Genomic DNA, 22,699 nt, shown 5'->3' with positions numbered 1-22,699 from the left:
ATATTTGATTTGGATATTTAAAAAAAAATAAACGATATTTGGAAATATCAAGATCCAAAAAATATAGAATCGTAATTTATGCGAATCTTGTTTCATTGATATTATAAATTAGAATAAGATTCATAATATTATCATCATATACTCTGCTCCTCTCAATAAATTATTTAAAACTTATATATTGATTTTGTATTATTCTCTTTGTTCATCTCTCTAATATTTTAATTATATCTTGTCGGGAAAATCTTTTGACTTTAATCATATTTTATACATTGTAAACAATCGGATGTTAATCAATTTGAGTTACCAGCAGTTTGAAGAAGCTTCCGGCTTCTTGATCTTGCCAATTCCTTCAAGCACAATGTGCCACGTGGACGATGAGATGCCGATTAATGATGAATGATGACAAAGAAGATGATGATGATGATGAGTAATGAGCGATATACAGGCAGGCGTGTTGGTTGTTGCTGTAGTTGTTATTATAGATGATATATTGTAGTTTTACTGTTGGTGTGTAGTTGTTGTTCGTTTCGGTTTCTTTTCCACTATGTTTCTAAGGATGCTCTATAGACTGTCTCTACGTTCGCGAATGTGTGTGCGTATGACAACATTGAGATAACGAAGAGACTGATACTTCGAAATACCGTAGAAGAAACCTCGAGTACTTATCTGGCATCCTGTTGATGAACTTGCGAGTTATCTTCTCCGTCTCTCATATTGAAAACCGTCGATGCCTTTGTTCTGCAAAATGTCGCGGTTCTTTGATTAATTAAATATTTAATATACAAAAATTTTTGGAACATTACACACAAGTGTAACAATCACTTATAATAGTTTTTATTTTTATGTTTTAAATTGTTGATATCTTGTCGGGAAAATCTTTTGACTTTAATTATTTAGTCATATAATTTGGCAAACTTTTAATTAAAAAGAAAATTATTGGCAACTTACGAATGCTCGCAACTCGCAGTAGCTGATATCGGCGAGCTGTCGCCATTCATAGTAGTTGGTCTGGATGAATTAATCTTGCTAGGGTGATCGTCAAAGGAATTATTATTATTGTTATCGTTGTCGTCGGAAATTTTCTCAATTAATTGCGGTATTGTTTCCAATTTCAAGTCCAGATTGATACTTTTTTCATCCTAAAAATATTAATATCAATGATTAATATCAGTGATATTATAAACATGAAGGATTTGTTCAATTTCCAAATCACCTCCTCTCTTAGCCTATCGAGTAATATCTTCTTATCAGCTTTTAGTTTCTTTGCCTGATCCACTTGCGTCAGAGTTTTAATACCTGAATGTTCCAGCAAAGCTAAATGAGCGTCCTTCTCGGAAAGGGCAAGTTTTAAAGCTTCGCGTCCGTCGAGATCAAACTGTTGGCCTGAATTAACTTGAAAAACGCACTTTGTCTGATGCAATTCTTGCAGCTGATCGGTCTTTTCTTGGTTCGATTGGAGGAGTTTTTCTTCAGTTTTGAATATTTTGTAAAGAAGTGGTTTGCACGTGATGCATTTCATGGCCGAGGCAGCATGCATAACTGCGATCTTCTTTTCCAAATCGGCGATCTAAATAACAGAAAATTTTTTTCAGCAACATTCTAAGGCTGCGTTGCATTATAAGTAATTAATTAGAAAATAAAAAATAAATTAAATTACAATTTATATTATTAATATTTTCTGGCAGATAAATAGATTTTATTTGTAATGACTGTATATTTTATATCTCGTTAACTCGAACGTGTGCCATAAAAATTGATATAAAAGAACTGAATGTATTGTGTAAATATTTTCTCGACTCACTCTTTGATCTGCCTCCTTTCTAAGCTTCTTTTCGTGTTTGAATTTTCTCTCGGTCTCGTCCGTAATTGCGATACTCTGGCGAAGAGCCGCGTCCAACTCTTCTATCTTGCTCTCTTTGTCCGCGAGATCTTCCTTCAAGTGAACTTGTATCTTCTCCTTTTCTTTTAGAACCGCAATCAGTTCTTCGATTGCGACGTCAATCCTCTCACCAAGCGAAGTCTCCAGAGAATTGACTTCCATCTCCAGTTCTTGCACCCTCTCGTTTTTTATCCTGATCGTCTCCTTTAATGCATCGATGTCTTCTATAATGTACAATTCCTTTTCCAACTCGGCCATTTCTTTCTCCATTTTCAACAGCTTGTTCTGTTGTTCGACGATCTGCTGCTCGTATTTCTGTATTTTGTTATCCTTTTCCGAAATGTCGTATCCCATTTCTTTCATCTTTTGCTCTTTCTCTCGCAGCTCCATTTTTAGGTTCTTATCTTGCTGCTCGACAATCTGCAGCTCGCATTCTTGGAATTTTCTATTTTCTTTAGAAATAATATGCGTCACATCTTTCATTTTTTGTTCTTCTTCCAGCTCCCAGGCCATTCTATTGTTGCTTTTTTTCGATGTATTTCCGTCTAAGAATAACAAAGGAATAAAAAGTAATATTCATAGATAAAAATTGAAAAAAGTTTAATAAAGATTTTATTTACTTGATTGATTTTCCCCAAATTTCGACAGCTTCTTATTCAGGTCAATGATCTGGTTCTCTAACTGATTGATCCTGCACTCCCGATCCTGCAGCTTTCGCTTAAAACCGTCGACATCATGCTCTCTAACGTAGTCCTCCAGGCTCGTCACCATCTCCTCCAGCTCTATGATCCTTGTTTTGTCGATCCCCGCATTTGTGAGACTGTATTTCTGGATACACCTTTCCAGCGCCACGATATGCTCTTTATCGAGCGATATCTGATAACGCAGATCGCGCATCTCCTTTACGTCCTCCTTGAGAAAGATCTCGAGCTCCTTTACGGCATCTTCTAGCTCCTCGATCCGTCTGGACTTTCCATCCATCATCTTCTCGAGATCGCGCAGTATCTGTACGTCCACGTTTTCCCGCAGTAGGTTTTCCAGCAATGCCATTTCCTGCTCTAGTTCGACGATGCGTCGATTCTTCATCTCCATTTCCTGCTTCCAGGTCTCTTCGACTTTTTTGTTCATTTTATTATCGTTGTCTTTCTCGGAGGATTCTGTCGATTTCCTCGCATGATTTTTCAAAGAATTACTCAAGGCTATCACCTGCCGCTTTAGCGCAACGATTCGCCGATTCTTCGTATCTGGATTACAAAAATTCTTATATATTTCCGTCTGCGTTTCGACGTTTTTGCTCGTTTTGTCGTTTTTTACGTTCTCGGAGCGTTCCAGTTCTTGTTCCAGCTGGACAATACGTTGATTCTTCTCCTCTACTTCCTTCTTCCAGGATTCATTATTGCTCGAGTCATTCAACAAATCCTTATACTTGTCGTAATCCTGCTGGAGATTCTCTATTTTCTTTTCTAGTTTGGATATGGTATGATTCTTCGTCTCTAGTGCCTCTCGCCAGGAGCACGATTCATCCTTGTTATCCTGGGACTAGCGTGCGGTATGTGTGCCGAAGCGACGTTTGTTGGCAAAGTGGCAAAATGACGAAATGTACGGGATGGAGATAACGAAAATAAAGAATAGGGAAACACACAGAAGGAAATAGAGGAAGGTGAATGCATGATGTTTTAATTCAGGCTTTTGTGTGTATATATGTGATGTGTGTTCATCGATCGGTGCGAAGGATGCAGAAGTATGCGTCTTCAAATAATTTCATGATAAATCCTCGATTCTCGTTATCAATTTGTTTATTTTGTGAGAGTCTCAATATATTTTTATTATTATTATTATTATTATTATTATTATCCACTGAATTATCGTCCTTCTTTCCTTTGTTGGTTTTTTCTTTCTCTTCGCGTCTGCCGTTTGCCATCTGATTTTCTTTTCCTCTCTTTTTCTCTCGTTCTCTCTCTCTCTCTTGAATATTTAAACTCGTATTTATATTTATATTTACGTGTGTGCATACATATATACACCTACATACGTATATTTTTTCGCGGCCGTGTAGGTAATAGTATTTGTATATACAGGTAAATGCGCGTGTGTCCGTATTTCTTGTGTGTACGCATATGTATGTATATATATACTTCGGTCTTTCTTCGATATAATAATAATTAATTAACGTTATTGTTGCCGTTGTCGTCTTCTCTCGCGTCATCTCGTTAATATTTATATTTATAATTTATCCTCTGTATATTTATACCTGTATTTATATTTATATCTTCAATATTTATATTTATATTTATATGTCAAGTTATTGTTGTGTTATTATCGTTATTATCCTTTCGCTATAATTATTAAATACGTTAACAATGGTCGCAGCATTTTACGTAAAATAATTATATGTCTCGACGTGTGTTTTGTCCATCGGTGGATCTACGTCGATCCTTCGTTTAAGTCTCTCGTATATCTATACTCGTATAGTCTTGCTTAATAATATGCAAATTGTACTAAAAAGAACGGAGGAGAGGCGTCTCCAACAAAAATCGACCTTAGAACAAGCTTTTTAGGAAACCGGCGGGTCCCGCCTGTTTGCAATGTTTCGAAGACGCAATATGTTTTTGTTTTGTTGTTTATTATATTGTTAACATTGAAGAAAAGCCGAATGGAAATAAGCAACGATGTGCATACAGAGTGTGCGATTGTCGTGTATGCATCCGAAAGCAGCGTGGAAAATATTAGAAGACACGTAGTTAGTAGATTAGTAGGTAGAAGAGAATATGTTATAATATGTAAATTATAATTAATTTATATTTTTTCTGATCATATATTATTGAACAAATAAAGATATACTGACCTCTTGCTGTGCAGTTGTAGCTTGTTTCAACTTGGCTTGTGCGGTTTTGAGTGCACTGCGATAGAAAAATCAAGAGCAAGAGAGTTAATAATGTGAAACATTAAATTACTATTTTTTCTCTTGAGATAAATATCATTTAAATTAATAAAAAGTTCATGTAATGCATATCTCTCTCTTTTATAAGTATATTATATATAAGCATTTAAAAATATATTGTTATTGTTTTATGTTTGCACTATATTGGTATGTTTAAAAGTAAAATATTAATATCGTAAAAAATAATTATACGGAACGTATTTGTAACGCCTTATCATATTTCAGATAGCACTCACTCTTGAAGATCTCTGATCTGTTTCTCCTTGGAGTTTTGTTCCTCCTGAGTCATCTGCACGAGCTGCAGTAGCCTTTCGGTTTCGGCAGAGCTTCTGCTCGATTCTTCCTTTGCCTTTTCCAAATCCTTCTCGGCAGCTTCGAGAGCCTTTTGCATTTCCGCTAATCTCTTGTCTGGCGCTCCACCACTCTGTGCATGTCAAAGCAATATTATTGTGTTAAAGAAAAACTATCTAAAAATAAGATAAATCCTAAGAAAGTTCATAAGAAATTTCATTAAATTTTATCTGAGAAATCTACATTATTATAGTAATAATTATATATATTAATAAAAATGTATTAAAATATTTATTTATTAACACTTGAATTTCATATTTTCGCAAATTTGAAAACATTTCGTGTTGTAATTTAAATTATCATTTTTGTGCAATTAGCTTTTGTGAATTTTATTCCAGAACTATTCGAGATTAAAAATTATTAAAATAATCATATATATGTATATGTATATAACTATGTTAGAATCAAAATGTTGTGACAAGAATGCAATCACCTTCTGTAGTTGCTGCTCCAGTTGGTCCATTCTCGCCTTTCTCTTCTTCAGATCCTGGTCGAGACTTTGGAGCATCCTCTCCTTCTCCTCCATCGTTCTAGCTTTCTGATCTATGGACTTCGCCCGTTCCTCCGTCTGTCTTCTCTGCTCTTCCAATTGTCGTCTTTGTTCCTCCAGCTGTTTCCTCTCTTGGATAGTATCGGCGCCAGCTTTCGCTGCGCCAGCTTGGAGTTTCTTGTTCGCCTCGTGCAAGTCCACCTGCATTTATGAAGAAATCGACTGTAGCGTATTCCTCGCGCTTTTGTCGCATGCACGTTTTATTCTTTTTTATTTCTTTTAATTAGCAGAAAATCAACTGCGAGACAAAGAGAGAAAGAGAAGCTGATGTGTGCCGTAATGATAATGACCATTCCAAAATGCAAAATCGACGACCGTCTACTTGCACTTTGGCTTAACGTGCTTTCCTATAGATACCTCGTTTGTGTGTAAATTTCAATTTCCAAAGTGCAATTAGATCGCAAAAGGCTATCGTCAACCCTCGATCTTCTCGCTTTCGCAGAATAAAAATTGATCGATACTTCATTTCTGCCAAGTAATTCGTATTTTAGATTATTGTAAAGATATGAGATAAGAAAGTAGATTTTTAGAGAAAATCGAGAGTGTTGCGTTCTGCCGGCCAAATGATCGACGTGACAAAATTATGAATGCATGATAGATGAATTATAATAATAACAATAATAATAATAATAATAATAATAATAAAACGAATCAAACGCGACATTACACACAGAAACTCTTCCATATCTAATGATTACAGCAAGATGTACATACACAGAGATATATCGTGATAAAAAACGTGGCGAATATAAGATAATGTATATCTACGATGAGAGATATATTTACATGAGCAAAATGCCCAAAGTGTGCACCAATCAGAGAGAGGAGGATACCGTTCGCTTTAAAATTAATTTACTTTAAAATACCGTTAGCTGACATTGTTATGTTAATTTCTTACATGAAAAATATCTATGTACGAAAATTTAAGAGTTCGACGAAAAGATCTCGAAAGTGAAACAATATTTCCCCATCTCATCGATGCAGTGCATGCTATCCAACATAAAAGTATTCACGATTACTTTTTGCTGTCATATTAAATACGCGACATAAACGCAGCAGTAATAGTAATATGATTAAATATAGTAATAATAATAATTGAGAAAAAGCGAGCGGGTAATAATCAGTACTTTTATTTACTTTAATTTTTAATTAAAAATTGCATTACTTAAATTTGTTTTCATTCAATCTTATCAATTTCTTTTTATATTGTATTTCTATTACCCATATTTTTCATTTCCTCACGCGCTCGCTTTCTTCAACAATATAATAATATAACAATAATAATTACAGTGCCGGTGCGGGCAACCAAAAATACAACCATAACGATAATAATAGTTAATAATAATAATAATAATAATGTATTACCGAGAGAATAATAATGACAATAACAATAACAATGACGTAACAACAAAGAGGATAATATAATCATAACAATGAAAACTTCGAACATATTCCGATAGCAATGAGCGACAAATAGCGGTGCTTGGAAGAAAGGAATAGTCTTTTCGAGAAGAGAGGAATTATGAAAAGAAAAATTGTTATTGGAATAAGGATCGACGAACTCCTTAGCGAAGGGACGTTGCGCTGTGCTGCGACATCGTTGTCAATAATGTAAGATAAGAGAGATGTGCACACGTGAATGGTGCATAGTGCAGCGTATCTGGTTGTCTCTCAACGTGAGTTACGCATATATTTACACACATATATATCTGTTTATTATATGTATATATATAAATATATTTTTTCTGTCAACGTGTGTAAAAGTCCATCAGGCGTGTCTGTCTTCGGAGAAGAGGGGGAAGAAAAAAGAGAAGAGACGAGACGTTTTTCTCTTCGCTCTCTCGACGAAACTCGATTGACTCGATCTTTTTTTTTACAGAATGCGAGCGGAATGCGCGGGATAGTGGTAATGATGGTTCAGGTACTGATGGAGATAGTGATGGTGCTTATGGTGATGGTGTGGATGGCGAGTGATGTGGACTATCGTCAGCAGCGCGAGCGAGCGCGGCGTGAGATCGGCACCGCTGCGGCCGCTAACCTGATTCTTCTCCAGTTCCTGACACAGCATCTCGAGCTGCGCCTGAAACCGCTCGCGTTCCACTGTCGCCTGCTTAATATCCTCGCGCGCGCGTTCCAGCTCCTTCTTCAGCCTGGTAACCTCCTGGCCGTTCTGCTGCGAAGGCTGCTGCTGCTGCTGTTGGAGCTGCTGCTGCTGTTGTTGCATGGTGACCTGCATCTGTTGGATCTGCTGCTGATGCGCGTGCAACTGCCGCTCCGTCGCCTGTATCCGCTTCTGCAGCTCGCTGGCCTCGCGCTCAGCCGTGTCCGCTCGTTGCCGTTCCGTCTCGCAGAGTTTCCGCCACTGTTCAAGCTGAGCCACGTCGGATTGCGTCGTCTCGGCCCCGCGCGACGCCAACTGCTTCTGCAACTCCTGTACTCGCTTCTCCGCCTGCTCGGCACGTTGTCGTTCCTTCTGCTGCGCCTGTTGAACGCTCTGCACTTGTTGCTGCAGTCGCTGTACCTCGCGCATCTGTGCATCAAGTGCCTCCTTGGCGGCGCGATCGGGCGTCTGCGCTTGGGCCCGCTGCTGAAGACGACGGGCCTCGTCGCGCTGACGCTCGAGCTCGGCCTCGTTCGCGCTCAACTCCTGCTGGAAGTTCACCAACATCTCCTGCGACTTCTCCAGCTGTATCACCAACTGATCGCGCTCAACCTGCAGCTGCTTCGCGTCCGCTTCTAGCTTCTCCTTCAACTTTTCCGAATGCTTCTCCCGATTCTCCAGGATCGCTGCCATCTTGTCGCGCTCGCGCTGCGCCAACTGCAGTTCGTACTGGAGTCGGGCGAACTCTTCGTTTCCGGCAATCTGCTGCTGCTGTTGTTGTTGCTGCTGCTGTTGTTGCACGCGACGCAACTCTTGGCGTAATGCCTCGCGTTCCTCCCGCAGTAGCTGAACATCCGCAGCGAGACGTTCGAGCTCTTTCTTGGTAGCATCGGCGGCTTCCTGATACTTGGTGGTCTGTAGATGCGTCTTCTCAAGTTCCTTCGCTAGTCTACCGGCCTCTAGCTCGACTTGATCGCGTGCCACTATAGCCTTGTCCAGGCTGGCGCGCAGACGTTCTACCTCGATGCTCGCGCTCTCCGATCTTGTCTTACCCTCGGTCTGCATCAGCCGCTCCAGCCGTATGATCTCCACGCGCAACTTCTCGTTGTCCGCTTCGAGAGCCTCCGCCCGCGATTTTATCTTGTCGTGACGATCACGGATCTTCTCGGCCTCGATCCTCGCGCGCTCGATCTCCGAGCGATTACGCTCCTGCTGCGCCGAAGCCTTGCCAGTTTCGTCGCGCGCCCGCTCGAGTTGAAGCTGCGTCTCGTGCAGCTTCGTCTCGAGCTCGGCATTGCCCGACTGTGTCCTCTTCAGCTCGGCCTCGCGGCTGTCTAGCCGCTCGCGCAGCTTGTTCACCTCCTGCTGTAGCCTACTACCTTCGCTTTGCCATTTTTCCTGCTCGTACTGGTATTTACCTCGTACGCCCTCCGCACGCTCCAGATCGGCGCGCAGCCTCGAGGCGTCCTGTTCGGCCTTCCGTGCGCGCTCGAGCTCCGCCAGCGCCTTCTCCAGACGGTCACGTAGTCGTTCCACCTCCAGCTTCGCCCACTCGTGCTCTTCCTTCTGCCGCTCCTGGTTCTCCTGGTACTTGCCGAAACGGGTCGCGTACCTCTCGCACTCCTCGCGAGAGCTCTCCGCTTCGGTACGCAGTCGTTCCGCCTCGGCCTGCGCCTTTCTCACCTCAGCCTGCTGACGATCGTGCTTCTCGTACATCTTTTCGATCTCTAGCTGCATACGCGCGAGCTCCTCCTGCGTCTTCTCCGTGGCCGCCTGCGCCTTGTTGAGCTGCGAATGCGCGCGCTCCAGCTCGAAGCTGATGCGCTCGTTGTCGCCTACCACCTTCTCGCGCTCGTTCTGCAAGCGTCGTAGCTCGATCTGCGACTTCTCGTAACGCTCGCGCACCATCTCCAGATCGACGCTAAGCCGATCGATGCTCTCCTTCGACTTCTCCTCGTGCTCCTTGGTGCGGCCGAGCTGCAAAGCCGCGCGGTCGTACATCTCCTGCACCCGGGTCAGTTCCTCCTGGGCCTTGCGTGCCTCCTCGCGCGACTTGGCCGCCAGCATCTGCTGCTTTTCCGCCTCCAGTTCCAGCCGGTCCTTGTCCGCCTCCATCACGTCGATGCGGTTCTGCAGACGGTACACCTCGCTCTGCCCCCTGCCACATCGCCGTGAGATATTTAGCCTCGGAATAGCCTCTGCCTTTTTCGCTACGATCTACCTAATTTTCTACATTTGCGAAAATTCTATCAGTGGTGCATAAAATTAAAATGTGTGCATAAAGTTATTTGGAATATTTTTTAAAAATATTTCTTTTTGTATGATAATATTGAATCAAATAAAACTTTAAGATATCGCTACGTTTACTGAACGTAACACTCGTCGGGATATACTCGAAACGATTGAGTCCTTCCGATGCAGATACCCGCTAAACGTATTACCTATCATATTTCTCCAGCATCTTCTCGAATTCCTTTGCGGTGTTCTCCCGTTCCTCGTGAGCTTTATTCAGAGTGTATTGAGCCTTCTCCAGTTTCTCTTTTAAGATCTGGATTTCAGTCAAAGCGTCATCTCGCTCCAACTATTTCACCGCAATTTCGAGAAAAATAAATTATTAATTTTATTTTTCTCTTTTATCGTAATTTTTTTTTTGCAAAATAATATTATACCTACATTAGTCCATAAAGTGAAGCATGCTTTATTATATAATATAGAAACATATATATATGTTTCTTAAGACATTATAAATAAAGAGACTAAGAGATATAAAAAGATAATGTGCAGTACTATAATAAGAATAGCAAGAAATTAATTATTCTTACCGTCAATTTTTGATGAGTGTTGTGCGCCTTCTCCCATCTCTCCTTGACCAGATCGAGTTCCGACAGTATGTTTTCCTTCTCACGTTGCATCTTGCTAATCTGATTCTGCTGCAGTTCTATCCTCTCGTGCATCTTCTCCATCTCCTCCTGGAAGCTGTCCCTCTCCTTCTGCAGCCGTTGCATTATGACCTGAAGAAACGATCAAGAGACAAATCAAATTATTATTGATAGTCGATTTATAAATATAATTCTTATAGTTAATTATATTTTTGAATTATTATACTCACTTGAGCCTTCTCGTATTTGTCCTGTAGTCGATCGACCTCGAGTTGAATCGCCTCTCGCTCTTTCTGCATTCTCGTCGACTGTCCTAACGCCTTGTCAAGCTGACTCTGCAGATTCTCGAAGTCGTAGTTCTGTTTCTCTCTCTCCATTTGCATCTACAATAATTATTGCGTCGTATTTAATTAAATAAATAAATAAAATATATACATAGTTTAATAAAAATATTAACAGTCTTTCGATATACAGAGGATTAAAGATGAAATAAAATGATAAATTATTTTCGATTTATTCGAAACTACTTACTCTACGAATTTCCGTCTGCGTCTTATCGAGCTTCTCCTGCAGCGTATCAACCTCGCTCTGCGTCTTATCCAATGTGCCTTGCCTAGGGTGGCCTGTGTACGTTCGAGCTCCTCTTGCGACTTTTCGAGCTCGCCGATCGCCTTGTCCCTTTCGGCGTGAAGACGAGCCACGGACGCTTGTGCTCGATCGTATTCTTCCCGCAGACTCTCCTGTTCCCCTTGAGCGTTCTCCAGCCTGGCCTTGAGCCTGTACACCTCGCCCTGACTTTTCTCCACCTTGAACGATGAAAAGAAAAATTTTGCTGATGCTTTTCGCCTCGCATATCTAACCACAGGAAAGCAGCCTTCGAGCAAATTTGAATACTTTTCCGCGAATTAATCATGCTCGCGTGTATTTGATACTCTTAAAAATTTTAAGATTTTATAATTTATTTAAGAATTTTTAATGTATAAAAAATTACATAAAAAGGAAAACAATTACATTTCTTTAATGTGAAAATTTATGCGTACTTCTAACATTGTTGAGGAATGTGTCTTTTTCATGTGCTTATACTCTTTAAATGGCGGTGGAGAGTTCCTTGATTACGAAGAAATTATTTGAAACACGAGACTGACTTTCCACTTTTAAAAAGATTTATGTTATCCATTCTTGTAACACTTTTTACTCCCCGTCATTAACTAGTATCTTGACGCGTAAGAATCGCGCGGCAAACTCAACGGCAAGCCGAGCAAAATGTGAATTTAAGCACACCGTTTAACCGTGTTCCTTCCATGTTCCAAGCGGGTGATATGGTAATGCGCGCGAGCAATTTTCCAGTCACTTAAGCGGCGGAATCGTTACTCTGCTGTCGGTTGCAGGTCGGAGGCGTGATTGGAAATTGGATCCTATTGGAAGGATGAAGATAGTACAGCGAAGAAAAGAAGAACGAGGGAAATTTTTCAGATAGATGTTAAGGAACGTGTTCGAATCGATCCGCGATTAAAACCGACTGTAAATACGCGACCGATACGGACTAGGTCCTCGAGGAAAATGCTCGTCGAAATGGAACTGCCGTGTCGTGGTCCGAAGCGGACCTTTAGTCGTCCATTAATAGACCACGGTGTGGCGACGTGTGCTCCAGCAAAGTAGTTCAAGTTACTTCTGTGCCGATCAATCGATAAGCGTTGTAATTGGCGTATAAATAGCGCGTTCCCGCAAGGGAGACGCCAGAAATCGAGATATTTCAGGCTTTTGCGAGATTGAAATGCTCCGAAAGAGAGCTTCGTCTCTTTCGCGATTTTCAGGACGAGAGATTTTTTCATATTCCCGTAAATAACAATTCTTACTAGAACGTAATATATCAGTTTATCTTGGTAATGTATGGATCAATGATGTTAAAATGTAGCAAAATATAGCCTTGATGAAAAGTATGGAAAGTACTTTTAATAAATTACGACGGACTAAACTTAGCAACTTTCGTAAAAAAGCTGCAAAATTTTTCAATTTTTAATACATTTATTGGTGACGCAAGAGACACACATTTCGAATATTTATATTATATAAAAATTCATATATCGTATTATAAAGACAATGTATTGTACGATAATAAAAAAAAAAACAAAATAATTACCTTCTCTTGCAAGGTCGCGGCCTCGGCACGCGCTCTCTCGTTGTCCGCTTGCGTTACCCTCAGCTCCGCCTGAGCTCTCCTTAATTCGGCGGCCGCTTTGTCGGCCCGTTCCTGAATGCGCTCCATTTCCTGGGACGAATTCAGCGTGCCCCTACCGTATCCCTGCGATCGTTCCATATCATGTCGCAGCCTCTCATTCTCGAGCTCCAGCCTGGCTAATCGCTGCTTCGCAGCCTCCCAGTCCGCGCCACTGCGTCCGACCTCGGACGCGGCCTTGTCCAGTTCGGCCTTGCTCTTGCCAAGCTCGGATTGCGAACTTTCAAGCTTCGCCTCCAGCCGGTCCTTTTCCGCCTGTGCTCGTTCCAATCGCGCGCCCAATTTCTCGACCTAGTGAAGAACACGTGGACAATTGTTAGTGACAATGTATTCTCTTAAATAATGCATTATCTTTTTTAGATTTCTATAATTTATGAAGTTTGTTATAAATGTAAACGTGCGACAAAGATATAATATTAATTCTATATATATATATATATTGCAAAACATCATTATAAAAATTAAATTAAGCTAAATAAATTTAGGGAAGACTTTTGTATTTTTATCGCATCTTGTAAATATTCTTGTTGGCTTTATTTATTCATCACGTAATCTAGTATCTTAATTTAGTCTTTTCTTTCTGAGCAAACGATTTAACTCATAAAAAATTTATTAAAAATTTTTTCCGTTTAATTTTCCATTTAATTTCACCTCAGATTCCAAAGTATGTATCTTCATTTTATACTCGGCGAGCTCTCTTTCATGCAATTCCCTTTCTTCCTGCTTCTCCTGCTCGGCTCGGTCTCTTTGCTCGCGTAATTGAGCCATTTGCTTCTCTTTATCTCCGATCGCCTCCTCAAGGCTGCTAAGTGCACCCTCGCTACTGCAATGATGCGCCTGCATCGCCGTCAACCTGGCCCTGGCCATGTCGACCTGATTATCCTTCTCCTTCAGCAGGTCCTCCAAATTCTCGATCTGCAGTCAACAACGGACTCAGTCACAAGATGAGGAGTGTGCCATCTTATTTATCAGTCAATTTGTTAGTACGAATGAAAATGTTGATTTGATCTTTGTATATACAAGTGATACTATCCTTTGGTAATTTAGATAATTTGATTTTAAAGTCAAATTTTGACGTTATGGAAAATTTTTTGTATCAAATGTTACGTTTGTATATGTTAGTATAGTTAATTATTACATATATTTTGTATGTGATAAGAAAGCATAAAAAAGCGTGGAAAGACAAATTGATATATCGCGGTTATACTACATTTAGAAAATTAAATTCGGGATAATTTTTATACGAATCATAAATTCAACGCGTTATCGGTTAATCGCTACGTAGCTAATGAAGTCCCGTGAGATATCAATGAAGTTGTTAATTAACGTAAAGTCACCTCATCACCTACCTGCCAACGCACTTTCGTCGGTCTTCTTTTATTCACATAATCATACTCATTGTCAGACATCATCGACAGGCACGCTAATGTAAAAATAAATACGGTGCTCGTGTCAAAGCAAATAATAGATTCTATGAATAGCATACGTAACATAAATATTGTATAATTATATGATTACGATGAATATAATAACGACACAAGAGACAAATAAATGAAATATATAAACTATAAAGTAACTTATATACATACAAGCGCATGTGACATATTTTAAATTATACGATAACATTGAATAAAATAATTTACTTACTATCATCTATTAATCAAATAATAAAATAATTAAGAGTGAAAGGAAGGGATCTAGGATATTTTATATTTTGTCAATTAATATAATATCTCCTCTCTTTTGCACAGAACATAACGCAAAATAATCGCAAATAATCGCCATTAACAACATAAATTTCGTATTCACGTATAAATAAATTCACTAATCAAAAATAGCAGAACATCAAAATGCAAACTTATATTAAATCGCAGGACGAGTTTACTGTCCGTCCTTCTATAAATCTACTGTCGTTTTATGGATTTAATTTCTCGCTGTCAATCGTAAAAGAAAATATTCTAGAAAGCATACGATAAAAAATAAGAAGGAAACTTAATTCTACAAAAATGATATTTTATCGTCTACGAAACGCAACAAAAAGGTATGGTGCGAATTAATACAGAAACGAAGTGTGACGGAAAACACATGCGGGCGCAAGCACAGTGCAAACGCAACGCAACGTTCTCGCAAACTGCATTTGCGCCCGCGATTACTGTACATCGACTAGCAAAACATTGCAAGAAACGTCATATGAACGCGCGCGCGCACATCACATGCCATCCGAATCGACGGCCGAATTTCCGACACTCATGCGCATTCTCTCTCTTTCTCTCTATAGCATTGCAACATCACCGGGGAAATGGTACATATTAACATTGAATACACGCTTTGCTCCTTTTCAGTCGTCCCGACAATTAGTACTCGGTACTTTATGAGTACACGGTACGCGCCCCTAATTCATAAAGCTGATGAAGCGATAATCAAAAGCGAAGAAAGCTCTGTCAAAGCAGGTTCAAAATCACTTTCATACGGGCAAAGAGCTGAGATAACTGTAGCATATATTTTTGTTATAGCATTTATTACATAGCCAATAAAAACAGAATTTTATAGAATTTATTGATTTTTGAGAATGATTAAAATTGCAAAATTAATTATAATGCATGATTTTGATACATCGTTTTCATTCTTTGCACGATATAATATTTTTTTATACTTCTTCTATATGGATTATTAATAATATTATTAAATATAGTTATACTATCGAATTTTGCTTAGAATTTGGCGTCAGAGGTGCAAAATATTTGTTTTCACGACGGGACACACGCGAAGTTCTCTCATCTTACTATATCCTGGTCGTCGCACATGCGATCGATACCGATGCTGAATTACCTAGTGTCAGTACACGTACGTCATCCCTCGTGGGATCAGCCCCTGGAATTTTCTCAAAGAACCGATTGCAATTCACGAGGCGATTGATTGAATTCGAACTTGTACTCATGCGCATTCCGTTTCTTCACTATGTGGGATGCGAAATATACTCTCGTCGATTACAACTCTTTCGTCCCGAATTATTTTGACATTAAAATATATTTCCTACCTTATTTTGACAATAAATAATATTAATTATTTACTATATCTATTTAATTAAAATCTATTATATTTTACCTCTTGATATATTGAGACAAAAGGGTTCGCCAACATATGATGTGGATTATATTCGCTGTTATAGATGTAAATTTTTTTTTGTTATAGATTGAGCAAATTTTTTCAGCAACTATAGCTTTCTAAAATAAATAAATAATTTTTTCAAATAATTTTTTTGTGATAATTAAGACGATACACGGAGCTATTCTATTATTTAATTTCTTATGTTTGTAGCGCCGACTTTTTCATTCACATGCAAAAACCAGACAAAGATGATACTATCTATTATGCAAGAGCACATTGCAAGCGTGATAAGGTTTCTATAGTTTTAGAAGAGATAATGAAGAAAAAGATATACGATAATTAAAATCTTCATAGCTCTTTTTGCAGTGTTTTCTTTTAAAATAATGAATAATTATTCTATCGCGGCGCGCGCGCGCGACTCGCAATCTGCTCCCTGCTCAAAGTAAATATTTTCCTAAGCGCTAATTGGTTCCCGCGTGATAAGAAAATACACTTTACCGGACTCGTCCGCTTTTACATTTGCATCTTTAGACGTAAGACCAAACGCCGCCTTGCGCGCGATAAGGAAATTCATTTCGCGAAAGTTGTCTGCTTTGTGCCGGCAATCTTCTCGCATAATGCTCGCCCGTTCCGAGAGTTATGAATCGCGATGAAGCGTGGTAGGATTCTTGATGAATATAAAAGTACGGGGACGAGTCCGTGCGAGAATAGTCGTATTGTGAAAAGCGGATGAAAGTGGATGAAAGTAGACGAAAGCGGTATGAAAATAGACGAAGCCCTTCGAAGATTGCCGACTTCAATGGGGAAGTTTAAGCGACATAAGGGTGAGAAAGAAGCTTACCTTGCGCTGCAGAACGTTGATCTTGCGATCCTTGATATCCATGTGATCCTTGATCTCGGTCAACTCGGTGTTCATGCGATTGCGCTCCTGTTGCGCCTGCATCGCCGCCTGCGTCTTCTTCTCAATCATCCGGTTCTTCTCCTCGAGCCGCTGTCGCATCTCCTCGACCTGCGGAACGCGCACATTTTTCAATTTCCAGGATTGACAATAAAGGACAGTTTTTGCCGAGGGCCTGGTACGAGAAGGAAAGTCTTTAGGCGAGTCCAATCCGGAATATTCAACGCGCAATACGTACGACGCACGTACACGCGACGCGACGCGGAGCGCCGCGACGTCGAGGTCGAGGGTGGAGAGACGAGAAGAGAGAAGCTCGACCCAGTTTTCCGCGACGGCTTGGCCTTCCTCTCGCCGTTGGTGGCCTCTCCCGGACACGTAATTTGCTGCAGCTTTAACTTGACTTCCGACTCGTCGGACCGATTTGTCAAACAGCTGATCGAAATCATGTGCCGATTATACTTAAGTCCTTTCGAAAAATCTTCCTCGGCTTAGAAAGGCTTCTCCAAAGGCTTAGGATGTTTTTCTCTTTTTCCTCTTCTCCCGAATTTGTCTTGCGAGATTAATCGACAGAGATTCTCCTGATATCTTAGTCTGTTTGATGTTTGATGAATGATATCAACGTAAAATTTAGGCAGAAATAGATAATCGTTTTCAATTTTTTCTATTGTTAAGTAGTTTTTAATTATCATAAACTTTTAATTTATATTGATTTTACAAAACATGAGACAAGGATTCAAAATTCTTATATCTTGCAGAAAAATGAAAAAATCTCTTTTCGAATTGAAAACAAAGATAAATTTGCATTGAGAATTCTTTTCGCATTGATAATCGTTCTAAAATTCATAAGATATACATGAGTTGAGTCAACATTTTTTATCACCTCGTTCAAATTCGATTTCGCAGCTTTGTCCTAGTTTTGCTTCACGTTAGATTATTGACAGAATTTTTCAAACCTCCGCATTCATCCCGGCTTTTATCGACTTTTCTAAAAGAATTTGTAAAGACTCATATAAGGGTGAAAGCTGAAAAAATTGACTCGACGGCTTTATTTAGAACAGCGATCTCGTATGTATCGTTTTCAGGTAATAGCATTAGGATACAGTATTTCACTGTTCTCACATAATAGAGAATGTATTCGACAAACGTCTGAATTTCGGAGGTGCGGTTAGAAATTTGGTATCGATTGCGGCCGCGTTCTAGTTTCGAATCGGTGTGACAGAAAACAATAAAATCGGTGGTAAACTTGTTTACCGAAAATACATTTGGCAAAAATCCTTGTAAATTCTCATGTATTTAAAAACTTTCGTAGTCTTGAAGAATTGTTCTCTTCAAAGATAGAAAAATAAATCTACGAGAAACATTCAATGAGATAATGGCAAATTTACTTTAGAGCTCAAACTCCTCAAATATAAAATACAAAATAAAATATTATATAAATAATTATAATGCAAAAAATATTTCTACAGCTTAAAAAACTATTTTTTTTTAGTAAGAGATTTAGAAATTATTATTTTTTATATTTATATCTTTCAAAGTCTATTTCACAACTTGATACTATTTTCCCTAAATGATAAAATTCAAAAATATAATTTTGCAATTTTATCTTTCAACGTGAAAATTAGAAAGATTGAGCTTATACTCACATCGGCCTGCAGCATATTATAATGCTCCTCCTTGGCGCAGAGAGACTCCTTGAGCACGGCGATGTGCCTCTGGTAATCTTGGTGTTGCTCCTCCAGCGTTTTCATCTTGGCCGACATCCCCAGCAGCTCTTGGTCCCGTCGCTGTACCTCCGTCCGGAGCTCGTCCAGCTGCGAAAAGATTCGTCGTCCAGGAGAGGATCAGTCCCTGTGCCCCGACCGTCTTGGCGACGACGACGACGACGACAACAGACGGTGTAACGACGACGGCGACGAGCGACGGAGGCGTCAAAATTGCCTGCCGGCTCTCCGCCATGCGACCGAGTACGACGACGGCGATAACAGTCTTATAAAAACTCGGTGACAAGTACATTTTATCGGCAGCGATACTTCTTCACGCAAAATCGTAGCGGTGGGTTCGTTTAGGTTTGAAATGGAGCGATCGATGACGGAAAAATGAAAATTTTCAAGAAAGATTGAAGATATTAGGAAAACCTGTCGTAGTCGCAAGATTTGTTACTAATTAGAAAAATTTAATGTTTCTGATTTTTTAATTTTTTAAATAACACTGTAATAATCTTACAATAGAAAATATTTTCTTGTTTGTTTTTATATAATCACTTTTTTGTGCCTGCATCGCGGCGCATATTTTAAAATATTCCTGATCCAAATTGCGCGCGAAATTGGTTTCCGAGGGAACAACCTTGCGGGATATAACTACGAAGTTACTTAATTGCCATTGGACTTTGACACGAGCTGTTCTTGAGAGAAAGATCGAGATTACTTTAATTAAAATTACGTCGTCGTAGCGCGAGAAGATCGATCCGGCGAGAAGTTTCCGTGTCGTAGATTAAAAATTAAATCGCATTGACACATCCTGCTTCGATCCCACCGCTAGTTTTCGTTTGCTTATGCGACTTTCTTGATTCTCGATCGACTTAACGAAGGATACTGATGTACGAGCTATTACAATCGTGACCTAATTATAAAGTCAAACAAGAAGCTACGTAAGCGAGCACCCCAGTTTCGGTTTCAGATCTAAATTCAAGAATTGCTCTCGATTCCTTGAACTTTAAACTTTCACATACAGAGAGATTATATATATATATATATATATTTATATATAAGTATATATGTATATGCACATGTGTATAGAGCGAAGTATGATGGAAACAAAATGTTATATAGGATGGGAACAGGAAAGATAATCTCTCGAAGGTACACAGATGTTCAGGATATGTCATGTCAATGTCTCTTATTTTCGTGTACGTACCTACGCTCGTCTCTACACTGATGTTGTCGATAGGCCGTGTGAATGGAGCTCGTCGCGACATAACGCCATTCGCGAAATCTCGCGACCTTATACTCACATCGGCCTGCAGCATATTATAATGCTCCTCCTTGGCGCAGAGAGACTCCTTGAGCACGGCGATGTGCCTCTGGTAATCTTGGTGTTGCTCCTCCAGCGTTTTCATCTTGGCCGACATCCCCAGCAGCTCTTGGTCCCGTCGCTGTACCTCCGTCCGGAGCTCGTCCAGCTGCGAAAAGATTCGTCGTCCAGGAGAGGATCAGTCCCTGTGCCCCGACCGTCTTGGCGACGACGACGACGACGACAACAGACGGTGTAACGACGACGGCGACGAGCGACGGAGGCGTCAAAATTGCCTGCCGGCTCTCCGCCATGCGACCGAGTACGACGACGGCGATAACAGTCTTATAAAAACTCGGTGACAAGTACATTTTATCGGCAGCGATACTTCTTCACGCAAAATCGTAGCGGTGGGTTCGTTTAGGTTTGAAATGGAGCGATCGATGACGGAAAAATGAAAATTTTCAAGAAAGATTGAAGATATTAGGAAAACCTGTCGTAGTCGCAAGATTTGTTACTAATTAGAAAAATTTAATGTTTCTGATTTTTTAATTTTTTAAATAACACTGTAATAATCTTACAATAGAAAATATTTTCTTGTTTGTTTTTATATAATCACTTTTTTGTGCCTGCATCGCGGCGCATATTTTAAAATATTCCTGATCCAAATTGCGCGCGAAATTGGTTTCCGAGGGAACAACCTTGCGGGATATAACTACGAAGTTACTTAATTGCCATTGGACTTTGACACGAGCTGTTCTTGAGAGAAAGATCGAGATTACTTTAATTAAAATTACGTCGTCGTAGCGCGAGAAGATCGATCCGGCGAGAAGTTTCCGTGTCGTAGATTAAAAATTAAATCGCATTGACACATCCTGCTTCGATCCCACCGCTAGTTTTCGTTTGCTTATGCGACTTTCTTGATTCTCGATCGACTTAACGAAGGATACTGATGTACGAGCTATTACAATCGTGACCTAATTATAAAGTCAAACAAGAAGCTACGTAAGCGAGCACCCCAGTTTCGGTTTCAGATCTAAATTCAAGAATTGCTCTCGATTCCTTGAACTTTAAACTTTCACATACAGAGAGAAATTTATTAATACATCTTTTAATTTTAAAATAATATTTTTTTTTTCCTTTTCTTTCGCATATCTTTGCGCTAATCACGGTTAACTAACTTCTATCTACAACGGCTAAAACTATAATCTAGAAAGAAGGACGAAATCGTTGAGTTAGTTAACCTGTCGAAGTTGATCGACTTAATTGACCGAACTGGTAGCCCTGATTATACACAAATTTCCCGGGTATATAATAGAGAGGCAAAGAAGAAATAAAAGGAAAAAGACATCGTCGTCGTACTCGGATAGGATTTGTACAAAGCATGCAGCGTAATCGATGCAAACGATACAAAATCACGAACAGTGTTTCTTGAGAGTGTAAAAAATATACATTTGTCGATAGGCCGTGTGAATGGAGCTCGTCGCGACATAACGCCATTCGCGAAATCTCGCGACGATCTCGAAGCAGAGTCGTAACATACGTAACAGCTACTACTAATAAGTTAAGCTAATTTCTATCTAAATAAAGAGGCCCTCTTTGAGTATAATAGTATTGCAAGAGTTAGTAGTTTTAATTTTGAAATCGAAAGAAATGTTAGCTTAATTGAAAAATAATAATTAAAATTAAAAAATTTTAAATTGCTTTAAGGCAATTGATTCAGAATGGTATGCAATAATAAATTTGAATAGATTGTTTGGTTTTGAATTTAATATATAAGTAAATAAATTTTATTTTCTAAAAGTATCTTCTAAAATTTTTATTTTTACAATAATTAATATATTCCGTATTTTCAGTCAAATATTTTTTAGCCAAATGTTGCTTAGAATTTTTTCGAATACTTCTTCTATTATATAACAAAATAATTTTTTTATTTCCTGCAAAATAAGTAATGCGTCTTTAAATGCAATAAAAGATTCTAATTAAATATGAAAATTATTAATACGAACAAGGTAAAAATAGAGGACCTCTGTCATGCGTTTTGTACTACATTTAATCAAGACACTAGAAGAGAAACGAGCGATCAATATTTCTTTTCTCAAACGTGAGAATATTCGAGAAATATGCATTGCTGCATACATCCATTTGAGAAGAGAAATTGAGCTCGCTCCCGTCTAGCATCCAGCTATCGATTAATCGACAGCAGCTATTACGGCATTTATTACGGCGAGATTATCGCCTCGCGTCCATCTTCAAAATCATCGGCGAAGTGACGAAGATCGGTGACTTCGTCACTACGACGACAATGACGTCTACGTGATTATCTACGGTGTCATTAAGCCGCACACACACGCACGCACACGCACATGACGATATTGGAATGATAAGCGGAGGTGAACGAAAGTCCTTCGTTCCTTTCGCTCTTGCGACAAGGGACTGACGATTGATCTTATGAATTTGACGATGAGTCTGGGAGTGTAACGGTCTTTCTCTAAGGAACCACATCGAGGTTTTGTCTAGAGACCGATGTGTAGTTTTTACATGAGATGCGTGAAATATAATGATTGCGACACACAGTCGGTCAACGATTCACGCCAGTAGAAAGACAGAGAGTTTGAGACAGAGACAGAGAAAGAGATATACAGAGTAACAAGTACAGTGACTACGGTATACATCGAGACACTCCGTTACGTAATACGGTAATCATATAGATGGAAACGGAGGGGGAACAAGGGTGGCTCGGAAGA

At 39.5% G+C, this 22,699-nt stretch overlaps 1 protein-coding gene across 1 annotated transcript in view; it reads right to left on the bottom strand.

The window, feature by feature from the left end:
* Positions 1-264: 264 nt before the first annotated feature.
* Positions 265-22,699, bottom strand: part of LOC115241273 (trichohyalin-like) — a 47,523-nt gene continuing 25,088 nt past the window's right edge. Inside the window, 18 exon segments of the mRNA XM_029816942.1 lie at positions 265-738; positions 949-1,139; positions 1,214-1,567; positions 1,802-2,424; positions 2,500-3,418; positions 4,725-4,779; positions 5,057-5,244; positions 5,605-5,862; positions 7,760-9,980; positions 10,264-10,403; positions 10,645-10,833; positions 10,932-11,084; positions 11,233-11,306; positions 11,309-11,507; positions 12,842-13,228; positions 13,589-13,852; positions 16,887-17,054; positions 19,954-20,121. Coding sequence (XP_029672802.1) covers positions 663-738; positions 949-1,139; positions 1,214-1,567; positions 1,802-2,424; positions 2,500-3,418; positions 4,725-4,779; positions 5,057-5,244; positions 5,605-5,862; positions 7,760-9,980; positions 10,264-10,403; positions 10,645-10,833; positions 10,932-11,084; positions 11,233-11,306; positions 11,309-11,507; positions 12,842-13,228; positions 13,589-13,852; positions 16,887-17,054; positions 19,954-20,121 — 6,627 coding nt within the window. The 3' untranslated portion in view covers positions 265-662.

This window comes from Formica exsecta, unplaced genomic scaffold (assembly GCF_003651465.1).
Source record: "Formica exsecta isolate Colony F162 unplaced genomic scaffold, ASM365146v1 scaffold475, whole genome shotgun sequence".
Taxonomy (NCBI): Eukaryota; Metazoa; Arthropoda; class Insecta; order Hymenoptera; family Formicidae; genus Formica; species Formica exsecta.
Note: the sequence above shows the minus strand (reverse complement) of the source record. Positions and strands in the feature narration are given on the sequence as shown.